We start from the raw sequence: 16262 nt of genomic DNA on the forward strand, positions 1-16262 counted from the left end.
TATATCAAAAAACGAATTCTCTTTACTGTTTTCATCGATTACAAAAAATCGCTTAATTTAGTGCAGCAAGAATGGCTTATAGACATTAAAAATATACAGGGTGTCTGCGTAACTTGGAACCATACAGGAAACTTTTTTATTATCAATTTTACGAAAAAAAAAATATTCTTCATAAAGTGTTCTGCATGGCCTAAAACCTAAGATTCAATGATCAGATATCAAATTTTGTCAACAGTATACGAGGTATGTCAAAAAATGTGAATTTCGCTCAAGAGTAAAGTAGCTTTTCTTTCACAACATAGAAAATTGTTATTATAAAAAGTTGTACGGAATTTAAAACTGTGTTTCAATATGCAATTACATCCTTCTAATTAAAAAAAAGGTTCTTTACTCTTGAGCGGAATTTATATTTTTTTGACATACCTCGTATAAAATTGATAAATTTTGATATATTATAATTGAATCTTAGTGGTTAGACTATTCAAACCTTTTTATAAAGAATAACATTTTTTCGTAAAATTAATAGGTAATATCGGAGTTATCCTAATAAAAATGATGTTGGGTATCTTGTATATACCTACCGTAACTTGAAAAAAAAAATTTTTATTAGAGGAATATAATTGCATATTATACGATAATTTTTCATTCCAAACAACTTTTCTTTATAACAATTTTCGATATTGTGAAATATAAAGGTATTTTCCTGCTGTGAGAAATTCATATTTTTTGACATACCTCGTATGCTGTTGATAAAATTTGATATCTGATGATTGAATGTTACGTTTGAGACCATGCATGGCACTTTATGAAGAATAACTTTTTTTCGTAAAATTGATAATAAAATAGTTTCCCATATGGTTCCAAGTTACGCAGACACACTGTATAAATTCGATGATAATAGAGTGACCTTTTCAAATAATGTCATAGTGGAAGATTAAAAATCACCTTCAAATACTGGATGAAAACAATATGGAAACCCAATATGAAGATATCCCAATTAACCGATGGCTTTTCCACATGGACTCGTTGAGTCCACTTTGGTTCTGCCTATCGATGAACCCACTATCTCAGCTACTGAAGTCGAATGACTTAGGTTATTCCATCAAAAATTTAAATACTGTTGTGGCGAATCCAAATCATCTGTTGCATATGGATGATTTTAAATCAATGGCTTTCACATCGAAACCACCTAGATCGTATGGTCAAAACTGCAAAAACCTTCTGTAAGTGCAAATTTCAGGAAAAGATCTTGCAGCGACTACAGAAACACCCAATTCCTTTGCTTCCTTTTATATTCAAAGGAAGATAATAGTTTGGCTCCTTTACACTGTTTTTAGATGAGAGTAGAGAGGGAAGGGTAATTTGCTCTACGCCTTGGCGGGTATTTTCCTTCAGTTTAACTATATTTGAATGTTATACGGGATGTACATGACTTCGCTGTATTTGTCTAAGGACATACGAAGATTTTAGTCTTAGTAACTCTGAATTTTATAAAGGTTATTATAAATAATAATAATTAGTAATAATACAGTTTTATCCATCCAATATCGTCACACATAAGAAGCCAGTCAACTCCAATTATCAGAAAAAGAAAAATAACAAACTTGAAAGCAATACATCAAGGACTTATTTGCAGATAATTGGGAAGATTATTTAAGGGAAGAAAATTTAAAAATTCTGATGTCAGAGGTGAAGCAGGCAATTAAAAACTCAAAAAGTGGTAAAGCGCTAGGTCTCAAGGACAATTCTGTAGAAGTATTAAAAATCCTGAATAATGAAAATATAGAAGGTCTAACTATATACCACGACGGTCATATCCCTGATAAATGGTTAAAATATAAATTTTTACCTTTACCCAAGAAAAACAAGTAACTGGACTTCGTAAGTCCTAGGTTTTCACCCAAAGTAATCGAAAGTAAAACTGAAAATCGATATTTGAACTCTTCGTGTAACTTTGCGTGGATTTATATACGATTTTACTAATTTTGAGTCATTGTTGCAACTCTAAAACCGGAAGTCCGATGTCAAATTTCTCATCTTTAATACCATCCTTGGGTTATAAGCTTTCATTCGACAGCTCATTTGTCATTCTACCTGGTATAGTGACGAAGGAGTTATATTCGCGGTCAGACGGATAGACGGACAGACAGCCTAGGTCAAATTTCTCATATTTTGTACCATCCTTGGATGATAAGCTTTCATTTGACACCTCATTTGTTATTCTACCTGGTATAATGACGGAGAAGTTATATTCGCGGTCGGAAGGACAGACCGACAGACAACCTAGGTCAAATTTACAACCTTTAGTACCATCCTTGGATTATAAGCTTTCATTTGACACCTCATTTGTCATTCTACTTGGTATACTGACGGAGGAGTTGTGATCACAGACAGACATACGGACAGACGGACAGACGGACGTGGATAATTCTATGTTTTCACATTTTTTAAAAATGGGTGAAAACAGTAATCCTAAATCTTGCAATGACTACCGATTAATTAGCCTTATGAACCACACTTTGAGCCAAAATTCAAAATATTAACAGGTGGATAAAAACAAGAAAGAAAAACTAGAACAAACATGCAAACCGAATGAAACCAGATAGATTAGCGAACATCTGTAAAAACAACAAGCCGTATAGTAGAAGACCCGTTGGAAGGCCGCCGAAAAGGTGGAAAGACAATGTACAGTCAACAGCAACTGAAACAGAATAAGAGGCAGAAAAACAGGAGTAATCCTAGTCGCGCGAAGAAGAAGAAGAAGAAGCCACACTTTAAAAATACTACTAAAAGTTATCCAATGGCGTATATATAAAAAAATTTTATGAACAATTAGATACATACTATTTGGATTTAGAGGTGGAATGGGAACAAGAGAGGCATTGTGCGCAATGACGGTACTATTACAAAAATGTAGAGAATATAATAAAAACGTATTCATATTCGTATGTTATATAGATTTCCAAAAGGCGTTTGACAGATTTCAACATGGTAAACTCATACATGCATTGAAACACATACAACTAATAGATCCCATGGATACAGTGAAAAGAAGATGTAAAAGATATAGAAGAGGTGTCCCATGGATGTAGAAGATAGTCAGACAAACCGAGTGAAAATTTAAAGAGGAATCAGACGGGGATGTGTGCTGTGCCACAAATATTGAATGTGTACTCCCAACTACTATTTCAGAAGGCACTCTGGGAAAGAAATGAAGGTGTAAGGATTAGAGGGAGCATCATTAATAACATAAGATTTGCAGACGATACCGCAATCATGGCAGATAATATAGACTATTTACAAATTCTCCTGGATATCATTAACAGAGAAAGCAAGATGGGACTAACAATGAATATAAATAAAGCCAAATTCATGGTGATCTCAAAAAACACTGTTGTCAACATACATCTGACATTGGAGGGTAAACTGATAGAGAGGGTCGACAAGTATAAATACTTAGGAGCAATTATAAACTCACAATTAGATCAAGATGAGGAGATAAAGGTCAGAATAGAAATAGCTCGAAAAATTTATAAAATACAAGTCAATGTTTAAAAATAAAAAATTTAGTATGGACATCAGAATCAGGTTCATTATATCTTATGCTTAGTCGCAACTACTATATGGGATTCCAATTCGTAAAAAAATTAGAGGCATTCGAAATGTGGCTATATGTGCGTATTCTGAACATTCCTTGGACTGCAAAAGTCTCAAACGAAGAAGTGTTAAGACAAACTCGCTAAACTAGTAACTAGTAAAATAAATTTATAAAAACTCAAACTAAAGAAAAACCTGCCAGCTTTAAAACTAAATATTTAAAGTGACTTTAAGTTTATGGGGTTATTCTCGACAGATTTTTATCTGTATACAGGGTGTTTCATTAATAATTGTCCATATAGTAACTGGAGAAACCTTAGCACAAAATACTAAGATTTAACCTAAAACACTTAAATAAAATGTGGTTCCTTACTGAGTTACAGGGTGTTTTATCTAAAAATTTAAAAACAATTTTTGCTCAGCATTTTCAAACTATTCGACGTATCCTTTTCATACTTGGCAGGTAGTATAAGTACTGTACAAACTACTAAATTATGTTAAACAAACGTTTCTGGCTGTTACCAGAGGCGTACGACGGGGGAAAGTGACTGGTTGACCCTTTCCAAATTCTACGCCACTGGCGAAATTGCTACTTTAGTTCAATTTTTGAATTCTCCAATACTTTCTATGAAAATAATATACTCTTCATTCGTAACGATAAAGGCGTTAGTTTTCGAGATCTTTGAAGTTGAAAATGAAACGACACGGTTATTTTGATTAATGTATTGTGTTGCTTCATTTTTAATTTCAGATATCTCGAAAACTAATCATTTTATCGTTACAAATAAAGAGTATATTATTTACATAAAAGTATTGCAAAATTAAAAAATTACACTAAAATGGCAATTTCGTCAGTGGCGTAGAATTTGGGAAGGGTCAACCAGCCACTATCCCCTGTCGTACGCCTCTGGTAGTAGCTAGAAACGTTTATTTATCTTAATTTAGTAGGGTGCACAGTACCTACACTTTCTGCCAACTATGATAAGGATACGCCAAATAGTTTTAAAGTACTGGGTACAACTAATTTTTAAATTTTAATCATATGAATCATATCATAAATTAATCAAAATAACTGTGCTGTTTCATATTTAACTTCAAATACCTCGAAAACTAATGACTTTATCGTTACCAATGAAGAGTATATTATTTACGTAAAAGGTATTGGAGAATCTAAAAATAGCACTAAAATAGTAATCCCCCAGTGGCGTAGAATTTGAGAAGGGTCAACCATTCACCATCCCCTGTCGTACGCCTCTGGTAGTAGCTGGAAACGTTTGTTTATCATAATTTAGTAGGGTGTCTAGTAGTTGCACTTTCTGCCAAGTATGAAAAGGATACGTCGAATAGTTTTAAAATGCTGAGCAAAAATAATTTTTAAATTTTTAGATAAAACACCCTGTAACTCAGTAAGGAACCACATTTTATTTAAGTGTTCTAGGTTAAATCTTCGTATTTTGTGCTAAGGTTTCTCCAGTTACTATATGGACAATTATTAATGAAACACCCTGTATATAGTTGCCGTTTTTCCCATAGTGGAGAAGTCACTCATACCAGACATCTACAGTACTAAGAGGAGAATTGTGCTCCGATGTGATTATTTTCAGGTTATACAATTCCCTATGTGTGATAGTAAAGAACTTTATTGGAATTTTTATTTTAGGTATAAGTAAACAAAAAAGAATATCTAACACTGGCAGCAGAATTGTTGGTTTGCTATAATGTTTTTATTTATTTTCAGGAGAACTCACCCTGGATCCAAATCCTCTATGACAGATGATCTTATCACAGAAACTCCCAGTAGGTATGTAAAATTGATATAGTACTTTTGTTTTATTATTCAATATTTTTTTATTCGCGCTACAATGGAAAGTTTTTTTCCTCAATTTTTATGCAGAAAAACCTGGTTGTTTTTCTTGCTATATATAAGCCATTTTACTGATAAAGATCTGTAAGATAAACAAATTGAAGAACCTTTAAACTAATGAATGCTTTGATCAAAAAGATTTTATAAGTATTGTGGGTATTTTGGTCCTCCGATAAATTTGAAATCGAAGATATTTATACGCCCGAAAAAATTGACAGGAAAACGTAAATAGTTCTCTTAGGGCAACTTCTTTAATTTTAAAGATATAATATTATAATTATTGATCCAAAGCTGTCATTGTAGGGAATTTTGAGGGCTACAAAACCTGAGAAGTTGAACTTTTTTGAAGTCTTTTTAATTTTAAAAGTATACGATTAAAAGGATTTAATAAAGGAAGTCACACTACTTATGTGTAGAGAGCGGAATATATGCAACACAACATTACCAAAATATGCGCATATAATATGCATTACTTTTACTACAAATATGCAGGTATTTTTTCTAAATTTGTCTAAATATGGAAATGCATATTAAAAATACTCAAAAATAAAACAATATATTAAATATAAACATTTATGTTTAAAAAATTCAACCTACATTTATGTTTAATACATATTTATTTTTCACATAAAAACAAATGAAATGACACACAAAAACTGATATTATAATTAAATTAAGAATCTAAATTATAGTATGAATTTATAATCAAATATTTTTCAAAATTTTCAACTAGCAACTTTTGCCTTTTATCACTAAAAACGTGTTTGGACACAGAAAAAGTTCGTTCTACATCTACTGATGTTATAGGACAATATTTTAATTTAGGCAGTAAACTAATTTGCCAAGTCGTAAGATCTTCAGAAAAGTTGCCTTCAAAAATACGTACAACTTTCCTCAAACAATCGAAACCCTCATTTTTTTCTAAAACATTTTTTAATTTATTTCTAATTGTAATCCCTGTATTTCCGGGAATTTTTTGACAATGAGCAGAAAAAGTGTTAACAAGATTAACCGAATCACTTAATTGTAAATTCCTTTGTTCTAATGACTTTATTAGATCTGGTAAAAAACTAAAATTAACTTTTATGAACATAAGTTCTTTAGCAAAATTTTAGAAAAATTTCTTTTGTGGGACATGATACTTTTGTTTGTCAGTTCCTCATTTAAAAAATTAAATGTGAAAATGAATGTAACTTACGATTTTGGAAGAGGCCTTGCAAAATACTTTGTCTCCACTTAGCTTTAACTCGGGAAAACACTTTATCCAAGCCCTTTTTTGAATGGTAGACATATTTAAATTTAATATATACAAATCACTTCAAAAACACTAAATACGATACAACGTTTACTTTAAACGAATGTTGGCCGGAAACTGACAAAATAAATATTAGACCCTTAAAAGCAGGTAGGTACCTACGACTTGCTACGCTAATAAAATAATATTTTTCTGGGAACACCCATAATTGTTAAATTTAGGTAGTAATGGGAAAGTCCAGATAGATAATAATGAGCTATAGATAGATAAATAACGAGCTCGTTCATATCGAAGTTATAAAATTCCAACTAAGAGAGGAAAATTTTAAACTTTTATATAATTTATTTTTAAAATATGCAAAATAAATCGTGTTTAGCTTAAATATGCAATGTTGTGTTTGTTATCTGAAAATATGCAATATATGCATCTATATGCACTTTGCATATATTCCGCTCTCTACTTATGTGCAATCGTGAAATTAATATCAAAATTAGAATTAAAAATGAAATATTTTAAACAAAAAAATACAATTATAATATTCTTTCATAGTTTCCAGATCTCTGCTAGTTTCAGGGTAATTTTCAAGAAATGGAAATATTTTATTAAATTTCAAAAATTTATTTTAATATTACTAAATTGAAATAAATTGAATTCACTGAATTAAATCCAGGAATTTTAAATTAGCAAAATTTTATGACACGCTGTTAATAAATAAATAAATCTAACTGTATGTACGTGAAATATTAAGAATTTCAATTTTTGCGGACAACCATAAATTTAATTTTTAATCTTAATTTTTTCAATAAAATTTTAATTATTTTTTATTAACTCAGTTGTTTTCCATCCGAATAACTTCTTCTTTTATCTTAGCTAATTTTAAAGCTCTCATTAAATACTTTTAGAATAATTGTGAGCATTTTTGAAGTTATACTTCTTTAGGCGCGATTGAGATTGAGGGTGAATTTATATTGATCTGCGCGCATGCGCACACCGACAGTATGGTATTAGTCGTTATACGGGCTCTGATTGAGTGTTGAAATGATCTGTCAATAATAAATAATTGTTCAATATGAAGGTAAACAAATGTATAATATATTAGTTTTATTGTTGTGAGGACAGAAACAAAAAAGTTTATAATTGTAGTGACATTTAAATAGTTTTTAAAAGCAACAGGTACGTAATAATTGTAAATGTATCATAGGTACCTACCTATTTGAACCTACCAAAATACATAGTATGTAATACTTTTATTTACATAATTTGATTACCATCAAAATTTCTATCAATGTTCACCTAATATATTGTTTTCTTACTCTATGTTTTGTTGTATTTTTTCAGTTCTAAATCATTTCAATTCAAAATCAAAATAATTTAATTTAATTCAAAAATGTCAAAAGCTTAATCCGTTTAGTTAGTCGATCTTCGCACATAATGGCACATTGCCTCCGTGGCGAAGCGTTTAAGGCGAATGATCCCCAATATACCTACCGCGCTGATAGCTGGCTCGAATCCCAATATAAACTTTTATTTTTAATTATTTTTTTTATACATTTTATGATTGTAAGTATATTTATTATATAATTTTATTTTCAGAAAATACGTATTTAGTTAAAAAAATTTCCGACAATTAATGTTCAGAAATCATTTGTGGCATTTTTAATGTGTTTGTGTGTGTTTTATCCTTTTATTATTTTAATTTTTGGCATTGTTTTAATAAAAATGTTTGAGAGGTAGTAAGTATAAATTAGTTTAATATTTAAATAAGATATAAATACAAAGTATATTAATTTCGTTTAAATCATATAATAGAAGTATAACTTCTTACGTGCGTACAAAGTACACACACATTCTTTTTTTAAACAACCTCTTCGTACCTCTGGGGTAAAAGTATACATCGCATCGGCACTATAAAACTTTTCTCTTTGGCATGTTTCGTATGCATATTTTAAATTTCATGTCAATCTGAGTTTCTATAAATTTCTTATAGGTCTGGATCCCGCGATTGAAAAAAAAGTTGATTAATAGCAAGCTGAACATTTGTTAATAGCTTAAGAATGTCTAGTCGGATAAATTTTAATATATGGGAACACTGGAACAGAGGCAGTTTTAATTGTGGAACAGGCTAAAAATTTGGAACGGTCAGACCACGAAAACGGTACACTTATTTTGTCCGACAGAACAGACTTAAACTCTCCGAACAGAGATTAAACTCTCATGCAAAAATCAGGCTGCTATTTATCACTTGTCATAATTCCTGTCATTTGACATATTCTACATGTTCCACTCATTAAAACGCCTATTTGGTGATAAATAGCAGTCTGATTTTTGCATGAGAGTTTAATCTCTGTTCGGAGAGTTTAAGTATGTTTTGTCGGACAAAATACATGTGCCGTTTTCATGGTCTGACCGTTCCAAATTGTTAACTGTTCCACAATTAAAATTTCCCCTGATCCAGTGTTCCCGTATATCAAAGTTTGTCCGACTAGACACCCTTAAGCTATTAACAAATTTTCAGCTTGCTATTAATCAACTTTTTTTTCATGCGCGGGATCCAGACCTATTAGCAATAACTGTGAAAGTATGGATTATGTCGCCTTTATTTTTTTTTCAAGTAATCTACAACTGGCAATAAAAAAATCAAATCAGTGACATTTTGTATCTGACACGGCAGAAAACAAGAGAAAAATATCCTAAAACGAAGCATCTGGCTTCGTTTGACGCCTTTATTAAACTTTGCGATCCGCCAATAAAAGGAAACCAATAATTCTCTCTATCTATCTCTCTATCTATATATAGATATAGGTATAGTGATGACAAACAACAAAGGGTCGTAACACAATATTGAATATCGCTCTTTCGTCTTTTCTTTGACGCCCAATATTGTATATTCAAGGCGTGAGAGGAGTATATTACTTTTTTTCTTGGTTACGTTGACGGAATATTACGTCTAGTTTGCTGGTCCTATTTTACAGGGTTAACTCTATTTGTTGACAGGATACGTTTTTTTGTAAGACAACTTTATTTTGGAGACTTTTTAGTTAGTTATAAGTTGTCAAGATTATATTACGAGTGAAAAAGAATGAGTAATGGGTATGGGAGAGACATTATAGTGAAATACTGAATGGACAAAATACAGACGAGAATGAAAATTTTCTTATAGAAGACGATGGCATACTAATAGAATTGTCTAGTGAAGGAGAGGTTAAAAGTATAATCATCATCATTATCATCATTCTCTTTGCCTTATACCTATGCGGGGTCGGCTTCCCTAATTACATTTCTCCACACAATTTTATCTTGGGTCATATCAATGTCAATCCCCTTTACCAACATGTCCTGCCTTATCGTCTCCCCCCAGTTCTTCTTTGGTCTTCCTCTTCTACTCCTTCCAGGAATTTGCACTTCAGCAATTCTTCGTATTGGGTGATTAACGTCTCGACGTTCAACATGACCAAACCATCTTAACCTATGCTCTCTCATTTTGGCATCAATTGGTGCTACGTCTAGACTTCCCCTAATATACTTATTTCTAATTTTATCCTTCTTTGTCACTCCACTCATCCATCTAAGCATTCTCATTTCCGCCACATACATTCGTTGTTCCTCTTTCTTCTTCGCTGCCCAACATTCAGTTCCGTACATCATAGCCGGTCTTATGGCTGTTTTATAGAATTTTTCCTTCAGATTCATTGGAATTTTTCTATCACACAACACACAGCCCTAATTCTACTGCATGCATCTCCATATATTTCTCCATTACTCTGTAATACCGATCCCAGGTACTTAAAACTATTGCTTTTTACAATCAGTTCACCATCCAAAGATACCATTTTATTTGTAGTAACTCCATCTTTAAATGAACATTCCAAATACTCTGTTTTTGTCCTACTAAGTTTTAAACTTTTTCCTCCAGAGCTTGCCTCCACTGTTCCAGTTTTTGTTCTAAGTCTCTGTCACTATTTCCTACAACACGACATAATCAGCATACATTAAGCACCATGGAATGTCACCCTATAGATTCGCTGTTATCTGGTCCAAAACTAACGAAAATAAATACGGACTAAGCACAAGCCTTAGTGCAATCCAACTTTCACATGAAAGTTATCAGTCTCTCCCACACCTATGCTAATACTAGTCGTTACTCCCTCATACATATCCCTGACAATCTTTACATATTCACCAGGGACTCCTTTCTTATTGAGTGCCCACCACAGAATCTCTCGAGGAACTCTATCATATGCTTTCTAAAGGTCAATGAATACCATATGAGCGTTTGTTTCTTTACTCTTATATTTTTCGATCAACTGCCTTATAATGAAAATTGCATCTCTTGTTGATCTGCCCTGCATAAAGCCAAATTGATTCTCGGATATTTCGGTCTCTTCACGTATCCATCTATCAATTACTCTTTCCCATATTTTCATGGTGTGGCTAAGCAGTTTTATAGCCCTGTAGTTTGTACATTGTTGTATATATCCCTTGTTTTTGTAAACCGGTACCAGTATACTGCTTCTTCATTCGTCTGGCATTTGTCCAACTTCCATAATTCTTTTAAATAGACCTGCTAGCCACCTTGTTCATGTCTCTCCCAATGCTCTCCATACTTCGCCAGGAGTATCATTTGGTCCTACCGCTTTTCCTTTCTTTATTTTTTGAAGCGCTTGAGCTACTTCCTCGTTTGTTATTTTGGTGACCATTTCTGCTACTGTCTCCGTTGACTCTACAGGTTGTGTGTCAAATTCTTCATTTAATAAGCTGTCAAAGCACTTTCTCCATCTCTTTTTGACATCCCTTTCGTGAACTAGTATTTTATTATTTTCATCTCGGATACATCTAATCTGATTAAAATCTTTTGCTTTCTTTGCTCACTGCTTGGCTATTATATATATCTTCGTTTCGGCTTCCCTGGTATCAAGTTGATCGTATAGGTTTGAATACGATTTTGCTTTGGCTTTTGCTACTGCTACTTTCGCTTCCTTTTTTGCCACCATATAGTTTTGAAGATCTGTGTCGGATCTTGTTTCTTGCCACTTTTGATATAATTTTCTCTTCTCTTTTATTTTTCCTTGTACTTCGTTTGACCACCACCAATTCTCTTTATACTCAAACTTTTTTCCTGACGTTTTCCCAAGTATTTAAATAGCAGTCTCTCTCATACTACTGGCCATTTTTCTCTAAATTGTATTAGGGCTTCCTTTCATGTTCCAACATATTTTTTCTATTCTTTTCCTGAATAGACTTTCTTTCTCATCTTTTAGCATGCAGTATTTGATTTTTTGTGGTTGTCTCCGATTGTTTAGTTTCGCTTTTTTACTTCGATGTCCAGAACAAGCAGTTTATGTTGTTGGCTTACTGTCTCACTAACTATTACCTTGCAGTCCTTGCATTCTACAGCTTGTTATCTACAGCTTCCTTTCTAGAATGAGTGTATCAAACTTTGTAATACGTCATTTTAAAGCTTTTTCCATAATCTCAAAGATATTTGTACTAAAAAAACCATAAGTTTCACTGTTTTCCATTGATTTGAAAAAAAGGGAAAAATGCCATTTTTGACACTTAATTGCTTATAAATAAAAATTTCCGCCAGATCCTACGCAGGAAATAGTTACAATTTGCTCTTATAGGTATTACCTGTCGAAAAAATGCTTCAGTACCCTGGCTGCTCGAGTGTCATGGAAAAATCCTTATTACCCTGGACTAAATAGATTTTCCTAATAAATATCAAATGATAGAGCACGGGGCGGAAGGACAATACAATGAAATACGAAATTTATTATATTGTGCGGAAGTCTGCACCAGATCCAAATGTGAGGTTCTACACAGTGCCATTACCAAGTAACAATGGCACTAGCTAGAGTAATCAATGGAAAATTCTGTTGTTAAACATAAAATAAAGTTGGAGAAGGAGAATCGTTGCAGTAAAGAAAATAGAAAGAAAATCGGCCGGGCTGTGGTCCAGAGGCGTACACTTGATTTAAATGAACGAATTGATGCGAGTTATATATTTTTTAAAATCCATGAGGAAAATAAACTTCCTGTAGCTGGCTGTATACCATAAATCACAAAAATACCAAGTTTCTTGTAAAAGGTATATATTAAAATACCCTAAATAAGGGTCACAATACAAAACGTTTTCGGATTAAGGAATCCATCATCAGTGTTTAAAAGCCAAAATTTGCATGCATGAGCCACCAAAATGTATAGGGTAAAAACCCTTTAAATGTAAATAATAAAGTTATTTTACATATTTATATAAAATTCATCGGATGTTATAGATAAACCTGGATGTTACCCAGGGCACCACAGGACTCTCCCCACGTGGTTGGAACTTTTTTTTGGAGAAAACCTCACATATTGGATTTCAATGGCCAACTGACATTGGTCATAAATATATTAAATAATTTGTCCATTACTTCCAGGAGCCGATTTAATTTTTGACTTTCAGTTACATACTAATTTTACCGACTTACTTTTTCTTTTGAACCGTAAACTGGCCCTTAGAGATATTTTTGAACTAACTTATAAATTTATTTTTTTCAAAATCACGTTTGTCAATTGGGATTTCACAATTTTGGTTAATAAAATAGCTTTTGCTACTTGAAATTTTAGAATTAAAATATATCAATAAATAGAGTCCTAACACCACTTTAATTTGGCTCGCGAATTTAGTTATGGCATGATAAAGGGAGAGAAAAAGAAAATAAAACTGACCGATTTGTGGCACAGTTTACAAAAGGCTCTATCCCTTTCAAGAGAAAGTTCCGAATATGGTCCGATCTATGCACTTTGCTTAGAAGTCATCTTTCTCAACAAACGACTAAAACTCTCTAAAATGTGTTCTTTGATTTTTGGTATACGCAACAATACTAAACTCTGATAGAGTAACGGACTAAACATATACAACCGATAATTGTTTACTAAACAATGGAAAAAAGTTAGGGCTTCCCAATAGTTAAGCCTCAAGTCATCAGGAACATTTTCCTAGAAACATGCCATTATAAACAAACCATTGATATTGTATTATTGATCTTTATGTTCTGTGCTCGATTATCGAGCATTTGCTAACCAATTGGCTATATAGTAGTTTTGCTGACGGCAGCTCGGAAAAGAGATGCAGAGGATCTGTTAACCATTCATTCAGATTTTTAAGCCATGATGTTCTCCTTCTACCTGACCCACTTTTTTCGTCTACCTTGTCTTGTGTTATTAAATGGAGTATATTATATCTCTCTGGGTGTCGCATAACATGGCCAAAATATTCAAGTTTTCGATTTTTAACTGTTCTGACGACTTCCGTAACTTTTCCCCTTCGATGCAAAACAACCTCTTTACAAACTTTATCCACCCAACTTATTTGTAGGATTCACATATCAGATTTCAAAGGCTTTCAGTTTCTTGAGAAGTGTATCCGTTAAAGTCCAACCTTCGACACCATACAAAATAGTAGAAAACACAAAACATCTCACTAATCCAATTTTAAGATTTAAAGTAATATTGTTTCTACATAAGAGTTTCTTCATCTTAAAGACTGCAACTCTGGACTTCTCTATACGTATTTTAATTTCTTTGCTCATGTACCAGTTCTCATATAACCAAGGAAGGTGATAATGTTAGTTCTCTCCAGTTGTTCAAGTTTAGCTTGAGTCCATATTCATCACACGTTGTGGTGATCCTATTAATCAGATAATCAAGTCCTTTGAAATTGTTTGCGAATAACACTGGGGACAAAATGCAACCCCGCCTCACTCCTCTTCGTATTTGAAGTTCTTCAGACGTGTCCCGGCCAATATTGATGTTTTCACGTTGATGCCAGTGAAGATTTTTAATAATGTGTAGGTCCTTATAAACAATCCCCACCTGCTGAAGGATGGCGATCATTTTAGTATGTTTTACTCGATTAAAGGCCTTCTCAATTTATCTTTGGTCGAGTAAATCAATGAAATACATACATACATCTCTGTATTATTGATCCAAAATTTTAATGTAAAAAAAGTTTAAGAATAGTAGTATGAATTTTAGTAGTAGTAACGTAAGTAAAATTTTAAAAAGTATAAATAGACTGAATTTACGAAAAAAAGCAAAATGTGCAAGAAACACCTACAATAGAAGGTGTATTTTGCCTATAATCTGAGTTTTAATTTTTAACCTGAGTTATTAATGAGATATGTATTAAATTACAATTTTTATGTAACCAACTAAAAGGCATTATTTAATGACTAAAATTTATACAGAATGGTGGAAATAAGAAAGAAGATTTAGATAAAAATAGTAATGAAGAAGTTTTGTGGATGTTTTTTGTTCATTAACAGTTGTTTTTAGATATCAACATGAAAAATATTCAATGAAAAATAAAAATATTGTTTCTTTTATGTCCACATTCTTGTAAACTAATATTTTTATCTGGTCAAGTAACAACCATTGTTAGAGATTTCCATCATCTCTATATTTTATTTACACCATATATTTTTCTCCTTGTCAAAAACATCCCCTACGCCCACGTTTCTCTAAACGTATTCTGGTCACAGACAATCTGCGAGGGGAGAATGAAATTAGGGTGGCTTCTCTAAATTCGATGCTGATTTCATTATTAATCAGTTCGAGGAAAGAAAATTTCGATCGTTTTCTTGTCTCGCCGTTAATAATTTTCCGTAGTTTCCCGTTTTTTGGTAAAAAAGTGGATTACAGAAAGTATAACAAACAAGATTGATCCTGAATGGGGAGCAGAGTTGCACTTAGATAAATTGGATGTTTTTAGCAAAAGATAATTATGACAAAAGCATTATTTTTGCCAAAATGTCAGGCAGGAATTATTGTTAAGTGGAATTTATGAGAAGAGAATTGACAAAAATCTTAGGTTTTGATCCTTATACATATTACGCATTTTGTCTGTACTCTGGGCAAATTAGAAAAAAAAAAACAAGGAAACGTTGTTTGCCAGCAATTTTATTGCTGGAATCGAATCTTATGATTGTAATTTTAATAATATAGATATGCAAAGTCCGCAGCTGTTGTGCTATTTTTTATAAAAATTAGCGCTTCGAAGTCGTATTTTTTTCAATTATTGCTCTGTTACTTCCGAAGAAGTAATTTAATTCTGCATAGAGATATTTTTTCCTGATTTATTTCGACGATTATTTAATTCATAGGAGATTCTGACCAATAGAAAGCTACATAAATCTAAATTAAATCGATAATTTTTGATAATTTCCCGTCGTCAAGTATATTACGTCAGATGCCCTTCGTTGCTACGAAAAAATACATTCAGTGACATTAATGACAATTAATGTTTTAAAAATTATAAAAGTGATGACTTTCAACCGTAAAATATTTATAATAGACAAGGCGGAAACGGCGGGTTCGTTGGGAAAAATATTCCCATAAGATATTTTTGCATAATCACATTCGTGAGACATCCCAGAATAAGGATTAAGAAGTCACCCACGTGAAAAGTGTGCCAATTTTTTTTAACAATTTTTTTTTAATCAAATTGCAAGAATCAATATTTTTGGCCCGGACTATTTTTTTTTAGCTTTTTGGACCATTCTG

The 16262-nt window shown here is 32.3% G+C and overlaps 1 protein-coding gene across 3 annotated transcripts in view; it reads left to right on the forward strand.

Moving 5' to 3' along the window:
• Positions 1-16262, forward strand: part of LOC126887302 (chondroitin sulfate N-acetylgalactosaminyltransferase 2) — a 1014890-nt gene that overhangs the window by 446572 nt on the left and 552056 nt on the right. For all 3 annotated transcript variants that reach the window (XM_050654726.1, XM_050654727.1, XM_050654725.1), the window contains one exon: positions 5336-5398. In XM_050654726.1, coding sequence (XP_050510683.1) covers positions 5364-5398 — 35 coding nt within the window. In that variant the 5' untranslated portion in view covers positions 5336-5363. The remainder of the gene's footprint in view (positions 1-5335; positions 5399-16262) is intronic.

The sequence above is a fragment of the Diabrotica virgifera genome, chromosome 6, assembly GCF_917563875.1.
Source record: "Diabrotica virgifera virgifera chromosome 6, PGI_DIABVI_V3a".
Taxonomy (NCBI): Eukaryota; Metazoa; Arthropoda; class Insecta; order Coleoptera; family Chrysomelidae; genus Diabrotica; species Diabrotica virgifera.